This window comes from Adiantum capillus-veneris, chromosome 26, assembly GCF_014529385.1.
Source record: "Adiantum capillus-veneris isolate H3 chromosome 26, ASM1452938v2, whole genome shotgun sequence".
In the NCBI taxonomy this organism is placed as follows: Eukaryota; Viridiplantae; Streptophyta; class Polypodiopsida; order Polypodiales; family Pteridaceae; genus Adiantum; species Adiantum capillus-veneris.
In genome coordinates this window covers 9,781,913-9,793,880 of record NC_140956.1, presented here as the reverse complement: position 1 = coordinate 9,793,880, position 11,968 = coordinate 9,781,913, and the positions used below count along the sequence as shown (strand labels likewise).

General features: G+C 42.1%; 1 protein-coding gene across 1 annotated transcript; it reads right to left on the bottom strand.

The window, feature by feature from the left end:
* Positions 1 to 575: 575 nt before the first annotated feature.
* On the bottom strand, positions 576 to 6,716 carry LOC147422982 (putative pectate lyase 2). The gene is made up of 6 exons (XM_086502342.1): positions 6,350 to 6,716; positions 5,163 to 5,926; positions 4,075 to 4,277; positions 3,768 to 3,871; positions 1,802 to 1,940; positions 576 to 1,498 (listed from the first exon to the last, which is right to left on the bottom strand). The coding sequence occupies exons 1-6, from the start codon at positions 6,553 to 6,555 to the stop codon at positions 1,277 to 1,279; spliced, it is 1,638 nt and encodes a 545-aa protein (XP_086358468.1). The 5' UTR covers positions 6,556 to 6,716; the 3' UTR covers positions 576 to 1,276.
* Positions 6,717 to 11,968: the final 5,252 nt, after the last annotated feature.

Sequence of the window (11,968 nt, the reverse complement as noted above, 5' to 3'; positions counted from 1 at the left end):
GAGAGAGAGAGAGAGAGCAAGGACACTTTAAAGAGAAGAAAACGCTATAAAGAAATAAAAGAGAAGAGAAACACCTCTTTATATGGACATAAAAGGTATTTGACTTTCGAACTTCATATATTTTTTGACTTTCCACCTTCATTTGTCTTTTCATTTCCTAAACTCGCCCTTAGCTTATGCACTTAATATGTTTTGAAAGATTTTTTTTTTCTTGAGATTGGGGAGACCTAATGGCAATGTGTTAAATCTTTCTTTTGCAAGTTTAGAAATAAGAATGCCCATTTGGATGGCCCAAATCTTGGCCCTTCAACTAGACAATCTTATTTATGAAAAAATTATGCAGCAACTATAACACTGGTTACAAAGGTACGTATGAATTCTCTTCTTCTTCTTCCTTTCTCTCTCTCTCTCTCTCTCTCTCTCTCTCTCTCCACAAAGGTGGCTCTTCATTTGTTACTCCTTTCCATGCTCGATATTGTAGCAAGACATTCATGTAATTTCCATTATAACCTATTAAACCAAATCCGGGATGGTTCTAGGAAGTGCTAAAATAAAATAGCAATAGAATGGAAATTGTTTGCTCTACTTTGTCACTTAAACAAATAGTGTGATCAAGGCGGCTCAAACATGTGGACTGTCTGTACTCAAAAATTTGTTCAGATGTATACAAACAATGGCTTTTGGACCCACGTACTATGATCTATGATCATGAGGAAGCTTCTCAAAAAACAAGAATGGGTTGTAACTTGGATATTGAAAAGCAATTGTCCTTATTAGGTTGAATGCAAGCTTCACCTTCTTCTTTTTTTGCCATTCGAAGCTTCGCTTCGACTAGTTTTATGGGATTGCGCCCACTCACCCCCACACCCACGTGTCTCAAGGGTTGAACCATATTGGGTGCGCTTAGAGCCCATCACCTTCACCACTAGGCCAACACCCATTGACCTTCTCAACCTTCACCTTCTTAATAGATTCAATGTTGATTGCCATAACTTTCTCATTAAAGAGTTATCGCATAATTGCGTCATTGGGTTTCAGGAGCATGCTATCGAGTGAAGTCTCAAGTGAGACAAACTAGAATCCCCAAAGTAATGTGCGCTAATCTAATCACACTAGTCTACTTGTAGCAAGAATGGATTTTGGAAAAGTGTTGTTAATAATGTACATTGGTCGGCAACTTAATTGATAGCAAACATGAGTGTCCATTATTGCATGTTGCAAAAAATTGGCAAGAGTAAAATTGGAGTACAATTAGGTGAGACACGAGAGTAGAGCTCTAGCATCGAGAGTAGGTGCCGCAATTGAGCGGCCCTACATTGGCTGTTAGTAGTGGCACTAATGATGCTGGGAGAGCATCAAAATTCTCTTGCTTATATGGATAACTTGGTTGGTAATTGCTAGTCCCATCCTCTCCAAAATAGGCTCCATTCAAAAATAGGTCTCCACTTGACTTCCAATTAGAGCTTGATGTCTCCTTTGCACCTTCTAACTTGACAACCTAGGAGTCCCACAAGCCTCAAAATAAAATTCGATGCTCGGGAATAATGGTGTCTATGCGTGTGTGTGTGTGTGTGTGTGTGTGTGTGTGTGTGTGTGTGTGTGTGTGTGTGTGTGTGTGTGTGTGTGTGTGTGTGTGTGTGTGTGTGTGTGTGTGTGTGTGTGTGTGTGTGTGTGTGTGTGAGAGAGAGAGAGAGAGAGAGAGAGAGAGAGAGAGAGAGAGAGAGAGAGAGAGAGAGAATATGCTCGTTAATCCACTTCAGGATGTACTTTTGGTAGATATAAGCAACAGCAAATTACTGACTTGTTTGAAACGCTCTTCATCTGGTGCCAAGAAGTAGTTGCCTTCACTTTTGATTGTTGGGTTTGCGCTTGCTCCTATGGCATACATGCCCCATTTTGTGTATCTATTGTTTGCAATATGGAAATATCCAAAACGACATCTGTACAAGCTTACAACATTGACAATTAGCATGGCACAAACAAAAATTTACATATCTAATTGATGCAATCGAGGTTGTTTTCTTCTTGCACATATACTAAGCTTAGGATGTATCAAGGGGAATCTATAGTGCAAAAAACCAGGCAAAACAGAGTAGGAGACATCCTACGCGTAGGATGTCTACAGGGGCTTAGTGAAGAGAAAAGCTGACTGAGGACATAGGATGATGTTCCAATTGACTTAACACTAGGTTGGTAACCTAACAGGACATAAAAGTGTCCTTTCATGGTTTTGAAAAAAACCTCCAAAACCATAGTAGATCCACTCATTTTGTAAAATCCTTTCATGAGGTTATAGTTCAAGGCCTACTACACATGGAAAAAATAAGAAACTTGTAAAATTTCTCATCTTTTGGTCACACCAAGCCTCCAAAGTTGATGGACCAGTACATTTTCATCAAAACAGTCATTTCTTACGTTTTGTTGCATAAAAATAAGATTAGGGATTTTTGTAGGACTTGAGATAAATTCCCTAGTTAACTTCAATGGGTATGCATGTTTTCTTAGTTCCCTATTGTCCTTTAGGTTCATAAGGAGCCATGGAGCATGTCAAAAGAATAATACATCTCTTACCAAGGGGAATCTTGGGGACAAAGATGAAGTGCTAAATACAGCAAACATGAAAAAACTGGGTTCAACATTATGAGTTGTAGAATCCCATAGAAACTATTCAATATCTAGTCAAATTTGATCCTTATGACTAGATATGGTTACTACCTACAAAATGCATGTAGTTGTCACAAGAAACTAATAATATTGAAAAAGCTATACTTGATATACTAGAATGTTTCGTTTTGTTCTGTAATTGAAAAAATCAACCATCGTTGTCTACAATGCAAAATAGGATATTAGGTGCCCCAAAACTCAAGGAATATTGGCTTTATGTTACAATATTCGACATAGAAAATCAAAAATGCATTTGGATATCATGAAAGCCACCAAAAAAATCATAGAAGAGCTAAAATTGGCTAAAAAACAGGATTTGACAATTTTTGTAATTTGGTCATAACTTACAACTTTAACATTTATTTCTCCCTAGAAGCATCAGGACATGTTGAGGACTACTAAAGATAGTTTTCTAGCATTATAGACCTCACAAACATGAATTCTAGAGTGGTATAGTTGCAAAAAGCGGAAAAAAGACAAAAATAGGACCCGTTTTTTCACACAGTTTAGGTTGTGAAATGTTGTGCAAGGACAAGGTTAAAGATGGAATTGATATTCCAAAAAAATGTCGAGTTTTTTTCAGCTCATGAGACAACTTTCTAGATAGATAGCACCTCAAAATCCATTTTGAAACTCTTGATATAATTCAAGGAAAATGGTCACTTAACAGGACATAAAAGTGTCCCATTACCAACCTAGTGTTAATGTTTTGTATGGGCATAGTTGGCATTAAGTGTTTTCCAAGAAGAGCAGATGTGTATGACCAAGAATGAGGCTTAGCTATCAATTCAAATAAATGATAACTAAGCCCCGTGTGACCACCACCTTGGTGTACACAAAATGCATGTGTGAACTTTGAATGGTGGTGACTGAAACAAGGGTGACTTGAACAACATCCATCCGAATATATTTACAACATCTTTTAATCAAAATAGATTTATCCTATCATGTCTTGGAGTACTTTTAATTTAAATCAGCAAAGAGGATTTGTAAATGCTCATGGAATCCGTTCTCTTAATCATAGCTTGTGCATCATGAATTTGAAAGTGAACTACTACAAAAGATTTCTACCTAGTTATTATGTTGAGAGTTGAGTCACTCACCTAGGCATTCTTTGAATTAAGCCAGGCCCAAAGTGGTTGTACACAAGGGTTACTCTCATATTTTCATCTTCAGAGTAGCTGTCTGAATGGCCGAGAAGCATAACCTAAAAAGAAACATTGTCAGTTATACATGGAGTACAGAGTATTGTTCATAACTAGCATAGAAATATGCCTTTCCAAGTGATCAAACATTTTTTTTCAAACACAATTTGATTGAAGGTACTCACTTCATCTATTCATAACAAACTAAGAACTATGTCTTTCTATGTGATTGGAATTTGAAAAACAGGATTCAATAGTTGCTCACTTTATCATGATTAGTAAATAGGTTATTGGAAATTGTGATGGCAGTGGAACCATGGATAGCATCAACCAAGCCATCCTGACATTCGGCAAAGTAGTTGTGATCAATCCATATGTGGCTTGCCCCAAACATGTTAATGGCATCTCCATCAGATCCTTGTCTTTGCCCCACATGTTGTGTGGAGCTCATCACACGCCCTGACTTACCTACATAAATCAATCGCTAACATCAAAATTGTGCATTAAGTTATTCTTGATTTGGGCATATGTGTACACGTGTGTGTATGTGTGCCTGTGAGCTCGTGCTTTTTTTCCCCCAAACACTGACTCTTGTGTCTAGGCCACAAAAGTGGCTCATGCTAGATTTTGGTAAACTCACCACAACTTTTGCATATGATATGAAACTGCTTGACTATGGTGAAGACTTTGAGAGTGATCTTTGATTTCGAAAGTCCAAAAATAGAGGATTCGCTTTTCTTGGAAATAGTGATTTTGCTTTAACAAATTACATTTTATTGATAAATTGGATATGTATTGAATGTCTATCATGTATATCTAGAGGGATTTTCTAAAGAATTTTGAGCATGAACAAATAAAAATTAAAAAAACCCAACCCTTGAAAAATTAGTCTTTGAAGATCATGGACATGAAAACATATCCTTAGTCCTTGGTTTATCTTGTCTATGCATTGGACATATTTCTTACTTCTAGGTCTCTTGAGAAATAATAGCACATTTAATAGAAAATTCCGTGAAAGCCACTAAAATGGCTTTCTCTCTTCAAGACTAGCGGAACCTAGGATAAGCAAACACCACCATTGCTACACCAAATTGAAGGTAACTAGCGATTCCTCCTTAATGGGGCCCTAAAATCACATGGATACCACACTTGTTAAGTCTTTCAAACAATATTCTCAAGCCCCAAGCACCTTTCATGTGCTCATGGTAATAATTATAAGATGGGTTTTTTTTTATAGGAAAAATCTTTTTAATAGGTTCAACTATGCTACATTTAACTATTTGGGGCATTTAAAATACATCAACACATTGAAAATTATAGATGAAAACATAAACAAAGAAACTATGTTCATACCTGGGGTGCAATGGTGAATGCTGAGGCCATGAATGATGATGTGGTCTACGTATTGTATGGTAAAGCAAGGGCCATGTGCAATTTCTACCCGAGCTCCACGCCCATCAATAGTCTTGTAGCTAGTCATGATAAGTTCATTCTCAAGCTTGATGGTCATATCATGATCAAATATGATCCAAAGGGGTCTCATCTGCACAACGCCATGACGTAGGGTGCCGGGGTTAGGGCTAGCTGGATCATCACTTGGGTCAGTAACAACATAAAGCTCACCACCTTTTCCGCCGGAAGCGTCAAATCCATAGCCAATGGCACAATCGGCAAGGTGCATGCGGTTGTCCGCCCAATTTGGGTCATTGCGCCAACATTCATCTATGCGGTTCATCATATTGTTGGACCTTCCCTTTGGAAGGTAGTTGGTTGGCACGGGGTTTCTTGGCTTATATTTTATGCTCTTCCTTCTCCCTTTGTTCACCACCTTGTTTTTTATGTATTTTGCCTTGCTTCCTACTTTTTTCCTATTCACCTTTACCTTTGGCTTGTAGTAGTAACTCATGGGACGAGGCCGCTTCTTTGACTTTTTTGGCTTATAGTAACCGGAACTAGGTTTTTTCTTTATCTTCTTTGCCTTCTTTGACTTTCTTGACTTGTAGATGGACATGTACTTTTTGAATTTTGCCTTGTTCTTCTTCTCGGACAGCTTCCTCATCGTTACACTGCCACCCAACCTTGCATCATCAACAATTGTAGTTTCATTCCACATTAAGCTGCAAAAGGAAGTCAATGTGGAGAAATCAGTTTAATGGCACCATATAAATAGGTTTGTGATTTTCTAAGGTTGTATACAGATTGCGATTAAATAGGACTTGTGTGTGTGTGTGTGTGTGTGTGTGTGTGTGTGTGTGAGAGAGAGAGAGAGAGAGAGAGAGAGAGAGAGAGAGAGAGAGAGAGATGTGCACATGCACATGGCTGTACATATAATTGCATGAGAATCATCCAAGACGTGTGTCTCAAATTGTCTTCCAATTACCCAAGAAATGAATTGAATGGTTTAGGGTTTCGGGTCTTAATTTGGTTATACGTCTTCCACTTCCAGCTGGGTGCACAAGAAATGTAGCAGATTCAAACCTTGTAGCCTTTTTTCCCTTATGAATAATTACTAGTGTGTATACGTAGAGCTTGAATGATACCTTTGAGGGAGGTTGGCGGGAGCGTGTTGTTGAAGACGAGCTGCGGTACTTCGAAGCTCCGGCTGGATTGAATATGTAGGCGCGTCTGGGCGATCATTATAATAATTACTAATTGGCAAGATTAAGGGGGGCTGATCCGCCTGCACACTTAGGGCTGCATGAAGGATGGAAACAGCCACCAAGAGGAAGGGCTTACAGCTCGCCATTTCAAATGATGAGATTGACGTTAGTGAGGCAATATTGCAGCCTAGCCTGTATATTAATTAGAGTGTTAATTGTTAGGGCTGCATTATAATTGCGCCTTGTAATTAGAGAGCGCTTCAATTCCTCTTCATAAATCGGATCAGAGGAATTAGAAGAGAGGAGATATCATAGACAGGGACGACTTAAGTTGTCTCGTTTTATATTGCGCTGTATGAGTAGCTGCTAGGTGGACCGTGGATTTCCTCCTCCTCAGGTAGGTAGGTAGCTCCATGGTTGGCTGCCACTACCAGGGCTTTTGGCTGAACGTGCTCGATTAAGGTAGGGTCCGCTCCGCCCTCTTATGGTTAGAAGCAGGCTGCTCGCCAATCACTCCCTACAACAAGGATTCTTCTAAAAGTCCACTCCAGGCATTATTGTTCTCAAGGTCAAGGTCTTGAAGGTCTCTTGGGATAGTTTCCTACGACGTTAAAACGCTCTTCTTCTTCTTCTTCTCAACGTTCTGACCGTTGAGAAGATCAAGCCTCTCCACTACTTAGGGCACATTCACACTGTCACTGCGGCACCATTTTGTTGCCTAAGCATGCCTTTGTCGTATGTCGCCACTCTGCCAATTTTGAAAAAAAAACTTGTGGCAAGGCCCTCCTTGAACACACCACACTCGAAGAGGAGAAGATGCGGCATGCCCGCCGCCTAAATGTACGAGTCACCGGCATGGAAGAAGGGAAAGACTCCACCCCCGAGAAAGATGGAAAAACCCTATGTACCAAACTTGGGTACAAGATAGAAGACCCAACCCCCTTCACCAAAGCTTGGAAAGCCGGTAAAGACCCAACCAAAAAGAGGCCCCTCATCCTCCAATTTCCATCGGAAGAAGCCCATACCCTCTTCATCGGCAAGAGGGTCATCCTATGAGGCCTCATGGGGGCACCCATCTATCTTGATGATGACCTCACAAGGATGCAAGTAGAACATAGGAGAGCATGCATGCCTCGACCAAGCAAGCAAAGAGGGAAAATGGGCCTCCTACCAAGACGGTCGAGTCATCATTGATGGCAAGGCCGTAGCATAGGGACTCGTGGCCTACGGGACAATATACGAGGAGATACACATGGTAGTTTGGAACTGCAATGGCTCTCTATGGACACATCCAGGGAGACTAGAGGAGGTGATGCATGATCGAGACATTGTTCTACTCAAAGAGACACATACGAGTCTCGAGAGGCCTACCTAGAGTACAAGATTACCAGTGGGAGTCTCTACACAAGAAGTGCACACGGCACAACACTTCTAGAGGATCTGGCAGAGTAGAAGTCCTCTATCGCCACTCACTTCGCAGCAGGATACAGATAGTAGCCCGCGACCCAGAGGCACGCTACATGTGGATACGAATTGAGCTATCGAAGGAGCACACTCTATACATTTCCATTTGCTACTTCACACCTAGCAGCTCTAGATTTGCACATGCAGGAGGAGCAGGGGTAGAGGAGACCCATACACATGTAGGAGAGGAGGAGGATGATACACACTCACCATATACGTGTCTTTGGGGAGGGGATCATGGAGTACTCCAGACTAGGGGAAGTCTTCCTTATGGGGGACTTCAACGCCACGACACAAAGTAGACATTGTGGCATCTACGACTTTGATGACCCAGAGCTATTCTCCACCTTAGAGAACATAGAGGCAGAGAGGACCTCCAGAGATACCACCACACCTACACCATATGGGAGACACATACTCCGTTTGGGATCACAGCATTGTCTCGTTATCTATAACGGGATGGCGAAATGGCCATCATCTGGAGGCTGGACTTGCATACCACCATCAGTATTAGGCGGGGGTAGTACAGTGGATTACATCATCGGCCTAAGAGAGGCAGCCCACCTGCTCACATCCTTCACCATCCCACCACTACCTATCGGGACTGACCGCGCATACCTTGCTCTTTCTTTCACTAGTTCACCCATTTCACACACACCACCCCACCCACGCCACACACTACCATACATTTCACACATGAGCTTGCCAGAGTCTATTCATCACATGTATATGACGGGATCTATGCTCTCAACCCAGATACACCACTCTCTACACTCAGTAGGCAGCTCTCCGCAGTTCTTCACACTTCAGCTCTCAGTTGCTTCCCACACACTACTCACAGTGGCCGACCCCCACCCTCTAGGACGATGCCCCAGAAAAAATGGTATGACGGGGAGTGTAGAGACTTATATAGACAGCTACGGGCTCGACGAGCCTTAGAGGAGATCACCGTGAGCGAGTTCAGGAGACCGATGAAGGCCATTACACACCGTAAACGGCGGGCCTTCAAGGAGGCGCAGGAGCTTGAGCTATATCACCTTCTCATGAGTACAGACTGCACCACAACATGGAGGATTCTCAGAGAGCCACGTCCTACTACCCCACTGGAGGACCCTCAGACCTGGCATGCCTATGTCGAGCGCCTATACCAGATACCTGGGATCCCAGAGCCATCCGACCCTCGACCTACCACCTCGATTTTATTTACATCTACTATGGTGGAGAGGGCCATTCGGCGCCTATAGCACGGCCGGTCAGGAGATCATACCGGCCTACAGAGCGAGTACCTGATCTATGCGGCACACTCTCTCCCCCTTGATAGCACATCCCTTCAACCGCGCAGGCACACCATTGTGCCTATCCACAAATCTGGTGACACTCTGGATCCAAGGAACTACAAGACTATCATGATTGGCCACACACTAGCCAAACTATATGGGGCAGTTCTTGAGGTAGAGCTTAGCACACATGCAGAGTCATCAGGGATACGGGCACCAGGACAGGCAGGTTTCAGATGCACTTTCTCAACTATCGATCACATTTTCGTGCTTCGCTGTCTGATAGACGGAGAGAAGGCACGGAAGAGGAGACCCTGGTGCTGCTTTGTGGACTTTCACAAGGCATTTGACAGTTGTTGACCCTGCACCTGCACCAGATCAGTACTTGTACTTATGTTTAATCAATCAACTCTTAGTCAGTTGGATCTTAGTAAGTCGGAGTCTTGATAAGTCGGATTTTGGTCAATCGGATGTAACAGTTATAACTGTCAGAAGTTCCTATTTAAAGGTCATGCTGGTTTACGCGAGAATGTAATTTTGGCTGAAATGGAAGTTATCTTTAGACCTAGATGGATCAACTGTGTAGTCTCTTGCTCTATGATTCATGTTTGTTCTTCAGTCTGCTATGTCAAAATTTGGTGAATAGTGAAATGCTGATGAGTTGAATATGTTTGGCTTTATCTAACTCTGTCTTTAGTGTGTGTGACATGTTGTCAACACCTAAGTATTGTGTGTGTTGAAGAACCCCAACACTTTGGCGATCCTGCTGTTGTGAATCTGTGGAGAATCATGTATGTCACAACAAGAGAGGAGAGTAGGCAGAGTTTATTATACGAGGGCACGGGCGCGAGCAGGAAACCTTGATATTGATCCTTTTCATTATGATGATGCCTCTGATGGAGAGGAGGAGTTTGGTGACAGTGAAGAGGAGTTATTGAACCAAGGGGCTGAGGGTTCTAAGAGAGCATATGGGAGGCATGTGAGGCAATTTTTTGGAGCACTTGCCTTGACAGGAAGACCTGCAGGGACAAGAAGAAGGCTTCACTTTGACCCACTACAGGGGGCTACCAGGCAAAGACCTAGGAGACCACCCAAAAATCCTCCCATGGCCCATCCAAACCCTACGGTGAAAGCAACCAAATTTAGAGGAAAATTGAAAGAAGATGCAGACTGTCATCCTGCCCAGTTTGAAACAAAGTGGCAAGCTAGTGGTTATCATGCCTTGCATAATGACCAAACAAAGATGGAGCAATTTGTAGCTACATTAGAAGGCAAAGCCATGAGTTGGTTTAGCCAATATGGGATAGCTGTTTTGCTACCTATAATGCTTTGAAAGCATCCATTTTACAGAGATTCAGAAAGGAGAAGACTCCTACATACATTTTGAAGAAACTCAGGGTGATCAGACAAAAGGATATGGTGGTTGAAGATTTTGCTCAAAAGTTCAGAGTTTTGGTTGAAAGACTTCAGGGCAATGAGAGGCCCACTGATGAGATGTTGGCAGGATATTTTTTGACAGGTTTGAGAAAAGATTTAAAGAATGTTGTGGAAAGTGTGGATATAGGTCCAGGTTTCGTTGCACTGGTTGATGCAGTAGTTAGAGTGGAAAAAAGACTTGGCAGACCCAAAATGAAGAGCAGGTCCAAAGAAGATGATGATTCTGATGATCAGTCAGACTCCACTGATGCTCATGAAATTGATGAAGATTGATTCAGATGATGATACTGAGTCAAGTGATGTTGAAGAAAAGTCAAAGAGGAAGAAGAAAAGCACAAAGAAGAATTCCAAAAAGGACAAAGCAACTCAGGAAGGGCAATTGGTGAGTAAATTAAAGAGCATTGGTTATTCAGTGTTGGCACCCAAAGCTAAGTTGTATTGTGAAATATGTGACAAAGAAGGACATGCCACCTCTAGGTGTTGGTTTAACCCCAGGAATAGGGAGCAGCCAAATGCAGGAAGAGGTAGAGGTGAAGCTGCAACAAATCAGGTAGCTCCATTTAGAGAAATACAACCATTTAATAGACCACCAAGACCTCCAAGACCTCCTTGGAGAGAGCAAAACAATAATCAGAGAAGAGGAGACAGAGTGATTCCTTGTGTCTATTGTGGATCACCAGACCATTGGGTTGGTCTCAATTGTGAACTATGGGTTAGACACAGGGGAGAAAGAGGGATGCCCATTGTGAGGCCTGGTCAAACAGACCAACAGGGAGTGCAGCAGCAACCACAACATAATCAACAAGCTTAGGCTAATGTTATTTTGGTGGAAATTCAGGAGCAGTAGGAACCAGAGCCAGTCATAGTACATCAGACTGAGCATAAGGAACATGAAGAATGATGGTATTGTGATTGTTACCAATGTGGTCAGGTGGAAGAAGTTGAAGCATTGGCAGTCACAAGAGAAAACGCTAAGGGACCAATTAATTGGAGAGAGCAGAAAGATGTGAGGGAAGGTTCATGAAAAAGTGCACAAGGAGCAGGTTCAGTATGCAGAGGAGAAGAATGAAGAGTTGGAGGTATCCAAGAAGCAGCATCAGCTTGACGGGCCAAGTTTGATGCCAACAAAAGAAGACAAAGATTGGTTTGAGGTACTTGTGAACTCTCCCTTGCAATTGTCATTGGATCAATTATTATGTATAGTTCCAGCCTTTAAGGAGAAATTGTTGAAGAAGCTTCAGGGTCAGCAAGACCAAGTGTTGGCAAACCAGTATCCTGAAGTAATGTTGCAGATTGATCCAGCAGATGTGGATTTTGTAGTACCTGTTGTGGCAGTAATGTTTCAAGGCATGCTATTCAAAGAGGTGCTATTGGATGGAGG

What these genes read in the sequence shown, in the direction of transcription:
- LOC147422982 (XM_086502342.1), bottom strand. Translation starts at nt 6,555, where the DNA reads ATGGCGAGCTGTAAGCCCTTCCTCTTGGTGGCTGTTTCCATCCTTCAT. An exon ending in CATTCACCATTGCACCCCAG is followed by an intron (nt 4,278 to 5,162) that starts GTATGAACATAG and finishes TGATTTATGTAG; the next exon opens with GTAAGTCAGGGCGTGTGATG. An exon ending in ATGAAGAGCGTTTCAAACAA is followed by an intron (nt 1,499 to 1,801) that starts GTCAGTAATTTG and finishes TGGGACTCCTAG; the next exon opens with GTTGTCAAGTTAGAAGGTGC.